Below are 13,338 nucleotides of genomic sequence, written 5' to 3' on the forward strand. Positions count from 1 at the left end.
TGGTAGTTTTAATGGTTATGGTAGTTTTTTTTTTAAGCTCAATCTCAATGTGAACATTTGATTGATAATAATCATGTCTGTTTGATTCATGCTACATGTACATGTATGTGATAAAATCATTGCCAAAAAATAATAAAATTATACGTTAATTTCAGAATCATGAAGAAAACAAAAAACACAGAGCTAGAGGTTCTGTTCATTTGGGGGTAAGTCACACTGTCTATAATAAACTGTTCTGTGTTGACCTTTTCACCATCCTCTTGTTAATCACAAATTCACAAAATAGTTATAGTCTGCACTTTCCTTCAGAAGATTTGGACAAAAATAGACAAATTACTTTGAATGAAAAATTAAAATTGATTGAAATTTTGTCTGCTAGCTCCAAAATTAGTGTTCATTCCAGAAATATTGAAGAATGTAAGGAAAAAGTGCAGAAAAATTACTACATGTATACACATGCTCATACTCATTACCTATAAGTTTATTTTTTTCTAGTGCTGCTGTCAATTTTGTTGAGCTGAGCTTATCATATAATTGACATTGATTGTCCGTCAACTTTTTACTTTTTCAACTTCTTCTTGTAAACAACAATTTTTATTGCTTTGATAATTGGTGTACCGGTAAATGTGCCTTGGGCCTTTTCTGTTCATTTCGTGACGATATCTTTAATCTTCTAATTTTGATAAATAGTTTTGTTGATAAATGACATTTTTGACTTCTTGTTGAAAACAGCAAGTCTGATTGCTTTGATACTATACATATAGGTACCTCAGGTAGACCTCACTCAGATCTTTTCATTTCTAACAGCGGAGCTATTTCAGCCGAGAGGCTGCTTATCTAAATACTTGTTTCATTTGTCAGGGTGCTGTCATATCTCCCAGTGATGAGGACTCGCAGACATTCTCTGTGAATGCAGCTAATGGTGAAATATATCGACTGAGGGCTTCCGATGCAAAGGAGAGACAACACTGGGTGAACAAATTGAGAGCAGTTACCCAGTACCATACAGAACGCATGGCACAGGTAAACCACATCATACCCAGTATACTGCACTATAGTGTTCAGTGATCTTAATTCATTTTATATTGTATTCTATTGTTTTTTTGTCATGTTCAAAATGATTTTCAGTTTTTTGCAAATGTCGTACTGAATAACCAAAGGAATTATTCGTTCAAGATTGACTTTGTACTATTCAGACTTGGTTCTAACTTTTTTTTTATCTTCACTAGACTACATCCAGATTGCAACCAACTCGCCCCGCTAGTTCCTACAATGATGTTGGGCCATTAGTCACCGCACCCGTAGACACGAGAAGACACAGTTCTGGAAGCTTGGGAAGCAAGCCATCACCAGCTGGAACTCCGGTACAAAGAAGGCGATCAAAACACAAATCTTCGCATTCATTACAGAGGGACGATCCGTTCAAGAATGTTAAAGAGGCGTTGAATAATATGGATGAATTACAAAGAGGATTAGCTGAGAATATTGAAGTATGTGCTTTATTTTGATTTGCAACTATTAATTTAAGAACAAATCGTGGGTCATCATATTTATACATGTACCAATGTGATATCATATTTTAAAGTCAGTATACATTTCTACAACCATGCAACTGTTTGCTTACACAACATGACATTTTAAAATGTTTAATTATTTTAGTGTTGTGAGTATTGGGCACTAAAAACTTTGTGAAGTACATTGCAATCAGCAAGGTGACATGATGTAATTGTCGTTCAGATACAGCACAACTTGCTATATACAAAATTAAACTATTCTTGTTATAAAATTACCTTATTTTTGTTCATTTTATTTGCTGGTAAGAGAACAGATTCAGATTCCTTATTTCGGTGTTATTTTTTTGTGTTTGTTTAGTTTTAGCCGAATTCAATCCCATGACCGCACTACTAATACATGCAAAACACACGTACGCCACTTGGTGCCTCTGCGTTGTCGACAGTCATCTCGATACAAAGTTCTAAAATAAGTGCGTACATTTCTAAATATGATTAGATGGTTGTGGTGGCGTCGGTCTGGTAAAATTTGACATCCAATTTTCAAAATAAAGTCAGTTCGATGAAGCGATACTGATGCCACATTGTAGCCATAATGAAGCCACAATGAAGCGTAGCGATAACTTTTTAATGTCGCATCATTGATGTGATGATGAAGCCATACCAGTGCCATAATGATGCGATGCTGACACAAAGCTGATGCTGAACCGAAGCCAAAGCTTTCGCGAGAACTGTACTGTACCTGTGAATAACGATCACCCAAGATTACAGTTAAACCTGTGTATAATGACCATCCATGGTTTCAGTCAAACCTGTATATAACGACCACCCATGGTTTCAGTCAAACCTGTGTATAACTACCACCCAAGGTTTCAGTCAAACCTGTGTATAACAACCACCCAAGGTTTCAGTCAAACTTGTGTATAACGACCACCCAAGTTTTCAGTCAAACCTGTGGAAAATGACCACCCTAAGGTTTCAGTCAAACCTGTGTATAACAACCACCCAAAGTTTCTATCAAATCTGTGTATAACAACCACCCAAGGTTTAGATCACACCTGTGTATAACAACCACCCAAGGTTTCAATCAAACCTGTGTATAACAACCTCCCAATTTTTCAGTCAAACCTGTGAAAAATGACCACCCTAAGGTTTCAGTCAAACCTGTGCATAACAACCACCCAAGGTTTCAGTCAAACTTGTGTATAACAACCACCCAAAGTTTCTATCAAATATGTGTATAACAACCACCCAAGGTTTCGATCAAACCTGTGTATAACAACCACCCAAGGTTTCAGTCAAACCTGTGTATAACAACCACCCAAGGTTTCAGTCAAACCTGTGTATAACAACCATCCAAGGTTTCAATCAAACCTGTGTATAACAACCACCCAAGGTTTCAGTCAAACTTGTGTATAACAACCACCCAAAGTTTCTATCAAATATGTGTATAACAACCACATAAGGTTTAGATCAAACCTGTGTACATGTGTGACAACCACCCAAGGTTTCGATCAAACCTGTGTATAACAACCACCCAAGGTTTCAGTCAAACCTGTGTATAACGACCACCCAAGGTTTTTATTCCCTATTGTATGTTCATGTAGTGTTAGTATGGGGACTTTATACAATTTCACCTCTGTTATTAGATTTACATAATTTTTCCCTAAATTGCATTTAAATTGATCGACTGGCGACCATTTTGTTTTAACCAATGCTGTTTCAGTATTGTCTCTGAAATACATATATATTGTACCCTGAGCAAACTTCACACATACACTGTACATCATGCCATACATTCATAATCAAATTGAATTGAATTGAAGAATTGAATTGGCTGAATAGTGGTTATTTTAGTGATAAAATTTATGTAAATCATGCATTTCTGTCATTCCCCAACTGTTCCTTAGTCATGCATGGATGCATTTCATACATTTGAGATAATGGGACCTTGGACCACAGAACTTTGTCTTTCAGATCAGATTGAAATGACTGACTGGTGGTCATTTTGTGTCATTGAATACTGTTTTGGAGCCATACACTGTGTCCATGCCAGCCACAGACCATTTATTCGACCAAAGCCTCAACATTAACCCTTGGCAGATTTCACCACGATTTACTGTATGTTGCACGCTCTCAAACGATTATAAGATTCACCTCGGCTCATTTGCATCAGAACTCATGATAGAAACGACACATTACTTGGTGAATTTAAAATGGTGGAATATAGAAATGAATGCATCGTTAGCTTTTTTCCTGTGAAAAATGCTGTATGTGAGGGAAATGATGTTTTTGTTGCAATGAAGACTGGGTCAGGCAGGTCAGTATATTATTAGTTTTGACAGTTTTGTCAGTTTACTAAAACACGGCTTGCACAAATATTTAGACATTCCATCGTCTTTGTTCAATTGCCCACCATTTTCAACGTTGGAAATTTGGAAAACAAGTCAACAAAATGTGCTGAGAGGAAGCATTGGTGGTTACTGTATGCAGGGCAATGAGCTTAGAGGGGACACTGGTGTTCACTGTATACAGGGCAATGAGCTTAGAGGGAACACTGGTGTTCACTGTATATAGGGCAATGAGCTTAGAGGGAACACTGGTGTTCACTGTATATAGGGCAATGAGCTTAGAGGGAACACTGGTGTTCACTGTATACAGGGCAATGAGCTTAGAAGGAACAATGGTGGTCACTATATACAGGGCTTAGAGGAAACACTGGTGTTCACTGTATACAGGGCAATGAGCTTAGAGGGAACACTGGTGTTCACTGTATACAGGGCAATGAGCTTAGAAGGAACAATGGTGGTCACTATATACAGGGCTTAGAGGAAACACTGGTGTTCACTGTATACAGGGCAATGAGCTTAGAGGGAACACTGGTGGTCACTGTATACAGGGCAATGAGCTTAGAGGGAACACTGGTGGTCACTGTATACAGGTTTGACTGTAAGCAAAAAAAAATGCCTACTCACCTTTTCAATTTTATACAATGAGAGTCATTCGACATGAAATCTTAGTTGCCTGAATTATTGATATGTTTTGTTGTAGGGGCTTCCACATTCAGGACATCATATCAATGCGCTGGATCATGTAAGTATCAAACTCAAGTTCATCCTGAAAATAGAGTAAATTTCATCTGGAATTGTGTTAAGCCTGAATTATAGCCCCCCCTCCCCATTTTGAATTCTAGGGACAACCTGGGCCAAGAAGTGGTTTCATTAAAGATACACTATTAAATATTGTCAATTTTCTTTTCATATCTTCTTGATTCCTATCTGAATACACTGTATGCAGTTAAATACTAGGAATCAGTGATTGACATCTAGCCTGCATGTCAGGCCTTGCCTGTTGCATGATAAAACCTGTCAAAAATAAAACACTTAGGGCTGAACGATTTGTTGGTTTTATGGAGGTCTTCAATATAATTAAGTCCATGTAGAAAGAAGGACAAAAATCGTTTTCACAATAGATGAATGGATGTTGTATAATAGATTGACATTCTACAATTGCTTGTTATTTACCAGTATTCTGTCTTGAACAAATAGCGCCCTCGATTTCCCCTACAATAGGTTCATTTACTAATTTTCAGTAACAGCGCCCTCTATATCTTTTGTATGAAATTTTGTATGCTTTGAGTGGATGCCTGTTGTGTTCAAAATGGATGCTTATTTTTCATGGTATTTCTTCTTACACTGACTGCCAATAACATACATACATGTATTGTCTCAATTCATTATTATATTTTCTCCATACCCAATTTCGGAACCTGTTCCCTGATTTCTGACACAATTCTGTAAATGATCAAATTAGGCATTCTTTAGATGTTCTTTATGTGTTTCTTCTGAAGTTGATTTTCACTGCTAGGTATTCGTAACTGTTGGTGTTTTGGTGAAATCTACTTTTCTTCAAATTTGCTTCAACTCCCTGTCTTTAGGACCTCAGTCACGTTTTCACCTCTATAAATTTTTACTTTCAGTGAATCACAAAATTCCTGAAATGTGGTTGTCAAAAACACAGAATGTATCTAGGATTTCGTTGACATATCATTATAATGAATTTTTTGATGGAGGTGTAAAAAACACCAAGTGAATTTGTCGCTGTTATAATATTTGTTCCTGACTAGCTAATACTATAAAACCATGTATTTTCACGGATGTCCTAATTTCACTATTTAGATGTTTTGAGCAGGGTTTTAATTCCCGAACTTGGCAGGAATACAGTGAGTTTAATATGTTGTTATTCTACAAGTTCACATGGATTTAATCTAGCAAATTTCACTTATCAATGGAAAAAAAATGTGTTCTTTTATTATATATTGACTATACTGTACTTCGGCTCAGATTAGAATTGCTTCAGGAACATGATCTGTTGCCATCACATGTTGTAGCTTGACACAAATTATTATAAATATGTCAAAAGATAATTGTCCACAAAATGAATTCTTGTTGAAATGAAGTTTAATATAACGTGGGTGTGTATTGCAAATAATAATGTGACTAGGGAGCTCTTGTATAGCCCCCTAGGCTACAATTAATCATGTTGAGTGCCTTTTACTCATAAAATAATTTCATAACAGAATTTGTTGTCCATCCATCACCATATAGCCAATGTAAGTCTTTTTTTTTCTATTTTGATGGTTTCATTTCAAATTACCGATATGGTGTTTCTATTGAATTGCTGTGGTTTTCAGTTTAGAGAGAACATTGGTTTACCATTGCGTTTGGTTAAACATACAGAGAAATTGTTTATTTGTTTCAAATTACTGTAAAAGTATATATTTTAACTGCCATTTAATATCACTATTTTTATATACTGGTATTAAATGCATATTCACTGGGTTTTAAGTTGTAGTTTGACATTTTCATGTGAATTTAGTGGACTTTACTTGTCAGCAAAAATAGAGAAATTAAAACCCAGCAAATATTTAATGCATTTACAGTACTTATATTGCTTGTGAGAGAGATTCCTTCAACTTATATAAATTACACGGCAGATTTATTAACTGTCATATTTTTCATATATATCTTGTAATATTAATTTTAATAATAATTCTTACTGTACTTGAATGACAGTGGTTGATTTTTCAACAAGGTGAAATATACAGTGTATACTGTCATATTTAAATTATCCCTTTTCACCTTGCATCACTCTCAGATAGAATCATACAATGCCCTTATTGAAGCGTATGAATAATCTATTCAATGTTTGCTTAACTAAATACTATGTTCATTTTTAATCAATATTTCTGAGTCAGTTTATAATTGACAAATTTTGACAGATGTTTTTTGGTTAATATTGGGTTCATTATATTCAGTGGCTATGCGTTTGGAAAGCTGTTGTTTTATGAACAATGTGCTTTTAAAAATTATAAATAAGTAAATAAATAATCCCCTACTTATAAATTTCTTTTGTTGTTAGAATTTTGTTACTCATTCTTCTGCCCAACATTTTGACATTCACTCATGACTGATTCTTTCATTTGTTTTCAATTCGTATTGCTTGGAGTCTTTGATTGAAATACTGAGAATAAGAAATAAGTTCTGGTCTGCTTGTATCGTGAAATATGATTATTATTGATAATAGTGTGGAAAAGGTTAATCAGGAATGTTGTCCCAGTGATGACTGGAAAATTAATGGTGTATGACTTCAATATGCATTTTTATTTTATTTAATACCCTGTGACCAAATTCACTAAAATGATGTCTAGATATTTCAGGGTTTCACTGTATTTGATGAATCTTGATTTTTTTCTGATTTTGGTAGGTTTACACATTATTAATTGCAGCATAATGTGATGACTGATGATTTAATGTTTTCATTGATGTAGTAGATTCAGTATATAATGAATACTAATTTGAAGTGTCACAGTCATGCTCCTTCGTGTTCCAGACAACCTCCTAGGTAGTGTTCCATTAGATGTCTTCGGCAGTGTCCCAGACGCCGTCCTAGGCGTTGTCCTAGGCATCGTCACAGCCGATGTCTTAGGTCGTGTTCCAATCGACATCCTATGCAGTGTCCCAGCCGATGTCTTAAGCGGCCTCCCAAGCAACGATCTAGGCGGTGTCCTAGTCGATGTCTTAGGCGGTGTTCAAAGCGACGTGCTATGCAGTGTCCCAGCCGGTGTCTTAGGCAGTGTTCAAAGCGACGTGCTATGCAGTGTCCCAGCTGATGTCTTAGGTGGTGTCCAAATCGACGTGCTAAGCAGTGTCCCAGTTGATGTCTTAGGCGGTGTCCAAAGCGACGTGCTATGCAGTGTCCCAGCCGATGTCTCAGGCGGTCTCCCAAGCAACGATCTAGGCGGTGTCCTAGCCGATGTTTTAGGCGGTGTTCAAAGCGACGTGCTATGCAGTGTCCCAGCCGATGTCTTAAGCCGTCTCCCAAGCAACGATCTAGGCGGTGTCCTAGCCGATGTCTTAGGTGGTGTTAAAAGCGACGTGCTATGCAGTGTCCCAGCCGATGTCTTAGGCGATGTCCAAAGCGACGTGCTATGCAGTGTTCTAGCCGATGTCTTAGGTGGTGTCCCAAGCAACGATCTAGGCGGTGTCCTAGCCGATGTTTTAGGCGGTGTCCAAAGTGACGTGCTATGCAGTGTCCCAGCCGATGTCTTAAGCCGTCTCCCAAGCAACGATCTAGGCGGTGTCCTAGCCGATGTCTTAGGCGATGTTCAAAATGACATGCTATGCAGTGTCCTAGCCGATGTCTTTAATAGGCGGTGTCCAAAGCAATGTGCTATGCAGTGTCCCAGCCGATGTCTTAGGTGGTGTCCCAAGCAACGATCTAGGCGGTGTCCTAGCTGATGTTAGGTGGGGTTCAAAGCGACGTGCAATGCAGTGTCCCAGCCGATGTCTTAAGCTATCTCCCAAGCAACGATCTAGGCGGTGTTCTAGCCGATGTCTTAGGCCATGTCCAAAGCGACGTGCTATGCAGTGTCCTAGCCGATGTCTTAGGCGGTCTCCCAAGCAACGATCTAGGCGGTGTCCTAGCCGATGTCTTAGGCGATGTTCAAAGCGAAGTGCTATGCAGTGTCCCAGCCGATGTCTTAGGCCGTCTCCCAAGCAACGATCTAGGCGGTGTCCTAGCCGTTGTCTTAGGCCGTGTTCTAAGCGACGTGCTATGCAGTGTCCCAGCCGATGTCTTAAGCTGAAGTATTGATCAATAGAAAATTATTTCCATTTGGTCCTAAATTATCAAAAACAATATTGAACAAATCGTGAAATTTTGTAGCAGGCAAAATTATCCTGGGGTTGTACCACACAAAACTTTGTCTTCAAGAATGCCATCAAATTATGTAATTGCAACAATTACTAGTAGCAAAAAATAAGCACAGAATTCTAACTGTGGCTCTAACATGTATATGGTAGCATTTCAAATATTCTAAATATTGATGATTTTATACAAATATTTACTGTGTTTGATGAGATGCCAAATAAGGCATTGTTTATTACCTGCTTTGCAAAACTACACTCTCAGATATTACTGAATCACATTCTACCGATTTACAGCATTGTTAGAATTTGTTATGGTATAAACTATATTCGCAAATGACAAATATTCATGAAATTTTGCAAAATTTGAACTTAGAATTGTGCAAAACTACATGTACATTCTCACAAATTACAGAATTGCAAACTTTCTAGCTATTCACAGCATGCATTATTGTGTGTGGCATGTAATTGTACTCCTTGATAATACAATGCATTTAATATTGCAAGTTGTATCATAATTTATTTCATTATTTGTCAAAATAAAAAGACACCCATGAGGGGAATGTGTCATTACCTTATATAGTCGTGCCACATGACAAGGCATCTAATAATCTAATTAATATCAGTGAGTGGCTATGTACAGCAGTTTGAATTAATTTTACAAAGTGAATTGAATCTGTAATCCACATAATGAAATGAGGTGGAAGATTTTTTGAGATGCTTGTCAATATATATAAAAAAAAAAAATAATTGGAATGGTTGGAAATAACAATTTCCAAAAATAAATGTTGATATAGTTGATTCATATAATTATCTTTATATTATTCCCTGAGGTCAACATTAAGTTTATTGGGGTCATTTGACTATTATGTGAACAATTTTATGCTAATTTTCCAGTAAATACCTACTCCATTACTTTGATCCTTGGTATGTTAGTACTTTGGGTGACCTTATCCTCCATTGAATATTTGTGATAATTTTTGGTAAAAAATGCTTTTTTTGTCTTCTTCTTGAAAACTACCTGCTCAATTATTTTGATTCCTGGTACCTGTGGTTTACCTTTGTTAAATTTGTTCATTTTGTGACGATATCTTCAAATTCTCAATTTTTAGCGAATATTTTTGTAATTTTTGGTAAAAAATGCTATTGTTTGACTTATTTTTGAAGACTATCAGCTCAATTGCATTGATGATATGTAGGCTTCATGGGTTGACCTCCGTGACATTTAGAACAAGATAATTTCCCAAATATATCAATAACCAAATAAACTACCATGGTTGTGTAGGAACACAAGTAAACATGACATATATATATTACATAACATCTCGTCGTAAAGAACATTATCAACTATGTTTTGAAGAAAACACTTTGCAAAGAAAGTGGAGCTATTTTCATCATTAAGTTATTTGTTTATGTATTTTTTTTTTAAATGGGGCCCAAATGGACGTCATTGACTCCTGTGTGCGAAGCATAATGGGAGGTGTTAGGATTACTCTGTCTGTATGTATGTATGTTGTTTCCTCAGGACGTGCCTACATCGAGCTCCGCAAAAACTGCTATTTTTTACCTTGGTTCAAGATAAGTGCTCACTAGTTTTGATTTTATATCCTTTGTAAATAGTTTATAGTGCTACTTGGTGTCTTTTTGGCCGTTTTTGGCATAAATCTGCCGTGTTTCTGTTGGTTTTTAGTTTTTGTGTTTTGTGTCACTCACCAGGGGCTTGCCAAGATGGCCGCCGCCTTGGCGAGTGCACGTGTCAATCCCTTTGTTGGGTTGACACGTAAGCATGGTGTCAAGTGTGTGTCACTTGACGGAGTTAAAATTGAGACCTATGTTGAAAGTTTTTCTGGATTGGTTGGCCCTGAAAATGTAGTGGCTGCCTCTTGTGCAAATGGTAGCGTTGTGTTTTTTAACTCGCATGACTGTGCGGAGTCTGTTTGTGTAACTGGGTGCAGCATTGAGAACCAGTTCCTTACTGTTCAACCACTGGTTAAACCTGCCACAAAAGTCGTGTTATCTGGTGTTCCTCCTTTCATACCAGACTACTTGTTGCAAGAGCAATTGTCAAGGTATGGAAAAGTAGTCAGTAATGTCAATATAATTCCACTTGGCTGTAAAAACCCGAGCTTGAGGCATGTGAAAAGTTTTCGCAGGCAGGTATATATGTTATGTGATCACGATAAACTTGAAGGTGTGATAAATGTCATGTTTGAAGAACGAATGTACCGTGTTTATTTGTCCACGGGCGAAATCGTTTGTTACAAATGTCATAGAAAAGGTCATACTCAGCGCAACTGCAGTGAAAATATAATAACACACTGCACACACTGCTACCATCAACAATGCACCAAGCAGTGTATCACCCGATGAAAATAATCAAACTGAAAATTCACAATCTGACGATCAAAATAATCAAACTGAAAATTCGCAATCTGCCGATCAAAATAATCAAACTGAAAATTCGCAAACTGAAACTCAAAATGATAATAACAGTACGGATTTCAACTTAAACCAAACCGATGATACTACCACAAATGAAATGCAAACTGATAATGCTATTGATAACGAAAACAATTTAAACGATACTGTTGAAAAAGAATTAAATGATACTGATGGTGGCACGCTTACTGGTAATTGCAATTTAAATGAATGTACTGTAACTGAGGTTCAAACTGATGGCACGCTTGCTGGTAATTGTAATGTTAATGAGTCAAATAAGGTTAATGAAAGCGATGATGATTTTTCACGCACGTCAGGACTTCGTCAGGTTTTCTGTATCTGACAATTTGCCGGGTTCGGGAGATGGTGACGTATTTGATAAATGGCGAATCGAGTCACCTGGTGATAGACGATAATGAGTCAAATATGTCAGATATGTCTGACTTGTCTGCAGTCAGCTGTATGGAAGAAACGACTTCTGAAACAAAAGAGAAAAAAATATCAAGTGTAGCACTGGCACGTTTTGTAAAGGACACGTTTAACTCCAGAAAACTTATAGAGCAAGCAACTGCCTTTTGTCCGGACCTTGGATTACTTGCGCGATCTTTAAACAAATATCGTAAAAACCCCAGCTTCTCCGCTTCCGAAAAGATACGTCTACAGCGCATGACTAGTCGTATCTGGAATTATGTAAAACAGACCAAGGGTACTAGTGCACGCGATGTAATAAACGAACCCTCTTGTTTAAAGCAGGAGATCATGTATAAGCGGCAAGGTATTTCCTCGCAATCTGATATTGATTCAATTGACTGAATTATTTGTTTTAATTATGTCTCACAATAAGGTTTATAATTCACACTCCGTGAATAAGCGTCACTTGCTTGGTTACTGCTCTAGTACAGAATGTGCTTCTCACTCTGGTCAGGTTGTGTCATTATCATCTGAACTCACACCCAATATGCGATGTGATGTCACGAAGAGGCAAACAATAAAAGAAATAAATATATTCTTTGTTCTCTACATTGTGGAACGTCATTTGTTTAACTTATTTTTAATGTCCAGCGATTTACGGTTTTGTCCGTCACCGCGTTTTTACATCCAATTTATCAGCTATCTTAATGAACTCAGACTTTCATTTTCCACACGCACCTGCAACTCGCGTGATCGCGATAGGCTTTGTCTGGTGCTGCTTACCTTTGTTTTGTCTACACATTTGTATTGTCTTAAAGTATGGACTCACGCTATCATTTGATTTTGAGTTGCCTGCTACTATTGATTGCTTCTTTTAGCCAAGTCGTGTCAGATTTTTCTACTCTTACCTGGAATGTTCGAGGATGTCGTGACACCTTGAAAAGATACCAAATTTTCGAATTTTTAAAAATCAATCATCAGAGTGACTTTTATTTTTTACAAGAAACGCATAGTGTTTCATCAGACGAAGCAGTATGGCAACTTGTCTGGAGAGCCCCCATTCTATTTTCGCACAGAGATTCACACTCCGCCGGTATCGCAATTTTGTTGAATCCTAATAAAAAGTATGATGTTTTACATGTCAATAATGCCATCCCTGGACGGCTATTGCATGCCCACATTAATATAAATGGTTCTCCTGTACATCGTATCAACATTTATGCTCCAACAGACGGTACTGAAAGAGCAGAGTTCTTTCAAAGGCTTAAACATGTATTAAATGGCTTAAATGATGATCCCGTAATCTTAGGCGGGATTTCAATTGTACGATCAATCCCGATATGGATAGATGCGATAGTCGGGAGCTTCACTTGCCTTCATCTAGGCTATTACAATCAATTGTACTTCGCTTTAAACTTGTTGACGCGTGGCGCTTTCATAACAGTACGACTAGACAATACACATGGTCCAGAAATACTAGTAAATTGCGAATTGATACTATATACATATCAAAGTCAAGTACATCGCGCATTATTTCTACAACAATTGAACCACACGGCAATATATCTGATCATTCTTTGGTAAAATTACGTTTATCCTTCAAACATTTAAGTAACCGTAATCCGGTGTGGTGTTTTAACTTAAACCTCCTCCAGGACGACGATTATTGTGGCATTGTGCGTGACTACTGGGGAAAATGGCGCCATGCAAAGCCGGGATTTAAGTCTCTACAATCATGGTGGGATGTTGGGAAATTGAATCTCAAAGAA

At 37.3% G+C, this 13,338-nt stretch overlaps 1 protein-coding gene across 2 annotated transcripts in view; it reads left to right on the plus strand.

Moving 5' to 3' along the window:
* The window catches only part of LOC102808242 (oxysterol-binding protein-related protein 11-like), a 52,172-nt gene that overhangs the window by 13,428 nt on the left and 25,406 nt on the right, over nt 1–13,338 (plus strand). For both annotated transcript variants that reach the window (XM_085501443.1, XM_085501444.1), the window contains exons 4-7: nt 156–206; nt 862–1,023; nt 1,230–1,490; nt 4,563–4,604. In XM_085501443.1, the coding sequence (XP_085357569.1) occupies nt 156–206; nt 862–1,023; nt 1,230–1,490; nt 4,563–4,604 (516 nt within the window). The remainder of the gene's footprint in view (nt 1–155; nt 207–861; nt 1,024–1,229; nt 1,491–4,562; nt 4,605–13,338) is intronic.

Source organism: Saccoglossus kowalevskii, chromosome 7 (assembly GCF_978046115.1).
Source record: "Saccoglossus kowalevskii chromosome 7, keSacKowa6.1, whole genome shotgun sequence".
In the NCBI taxonomy this organism is placed as follows: domain Eukaryota; kingdom Metazoa; phylum Hemichordata; class Enteropneusta; family Harrimaniidae; genus Saccoglossus; species Saccoglossus kowalevskii.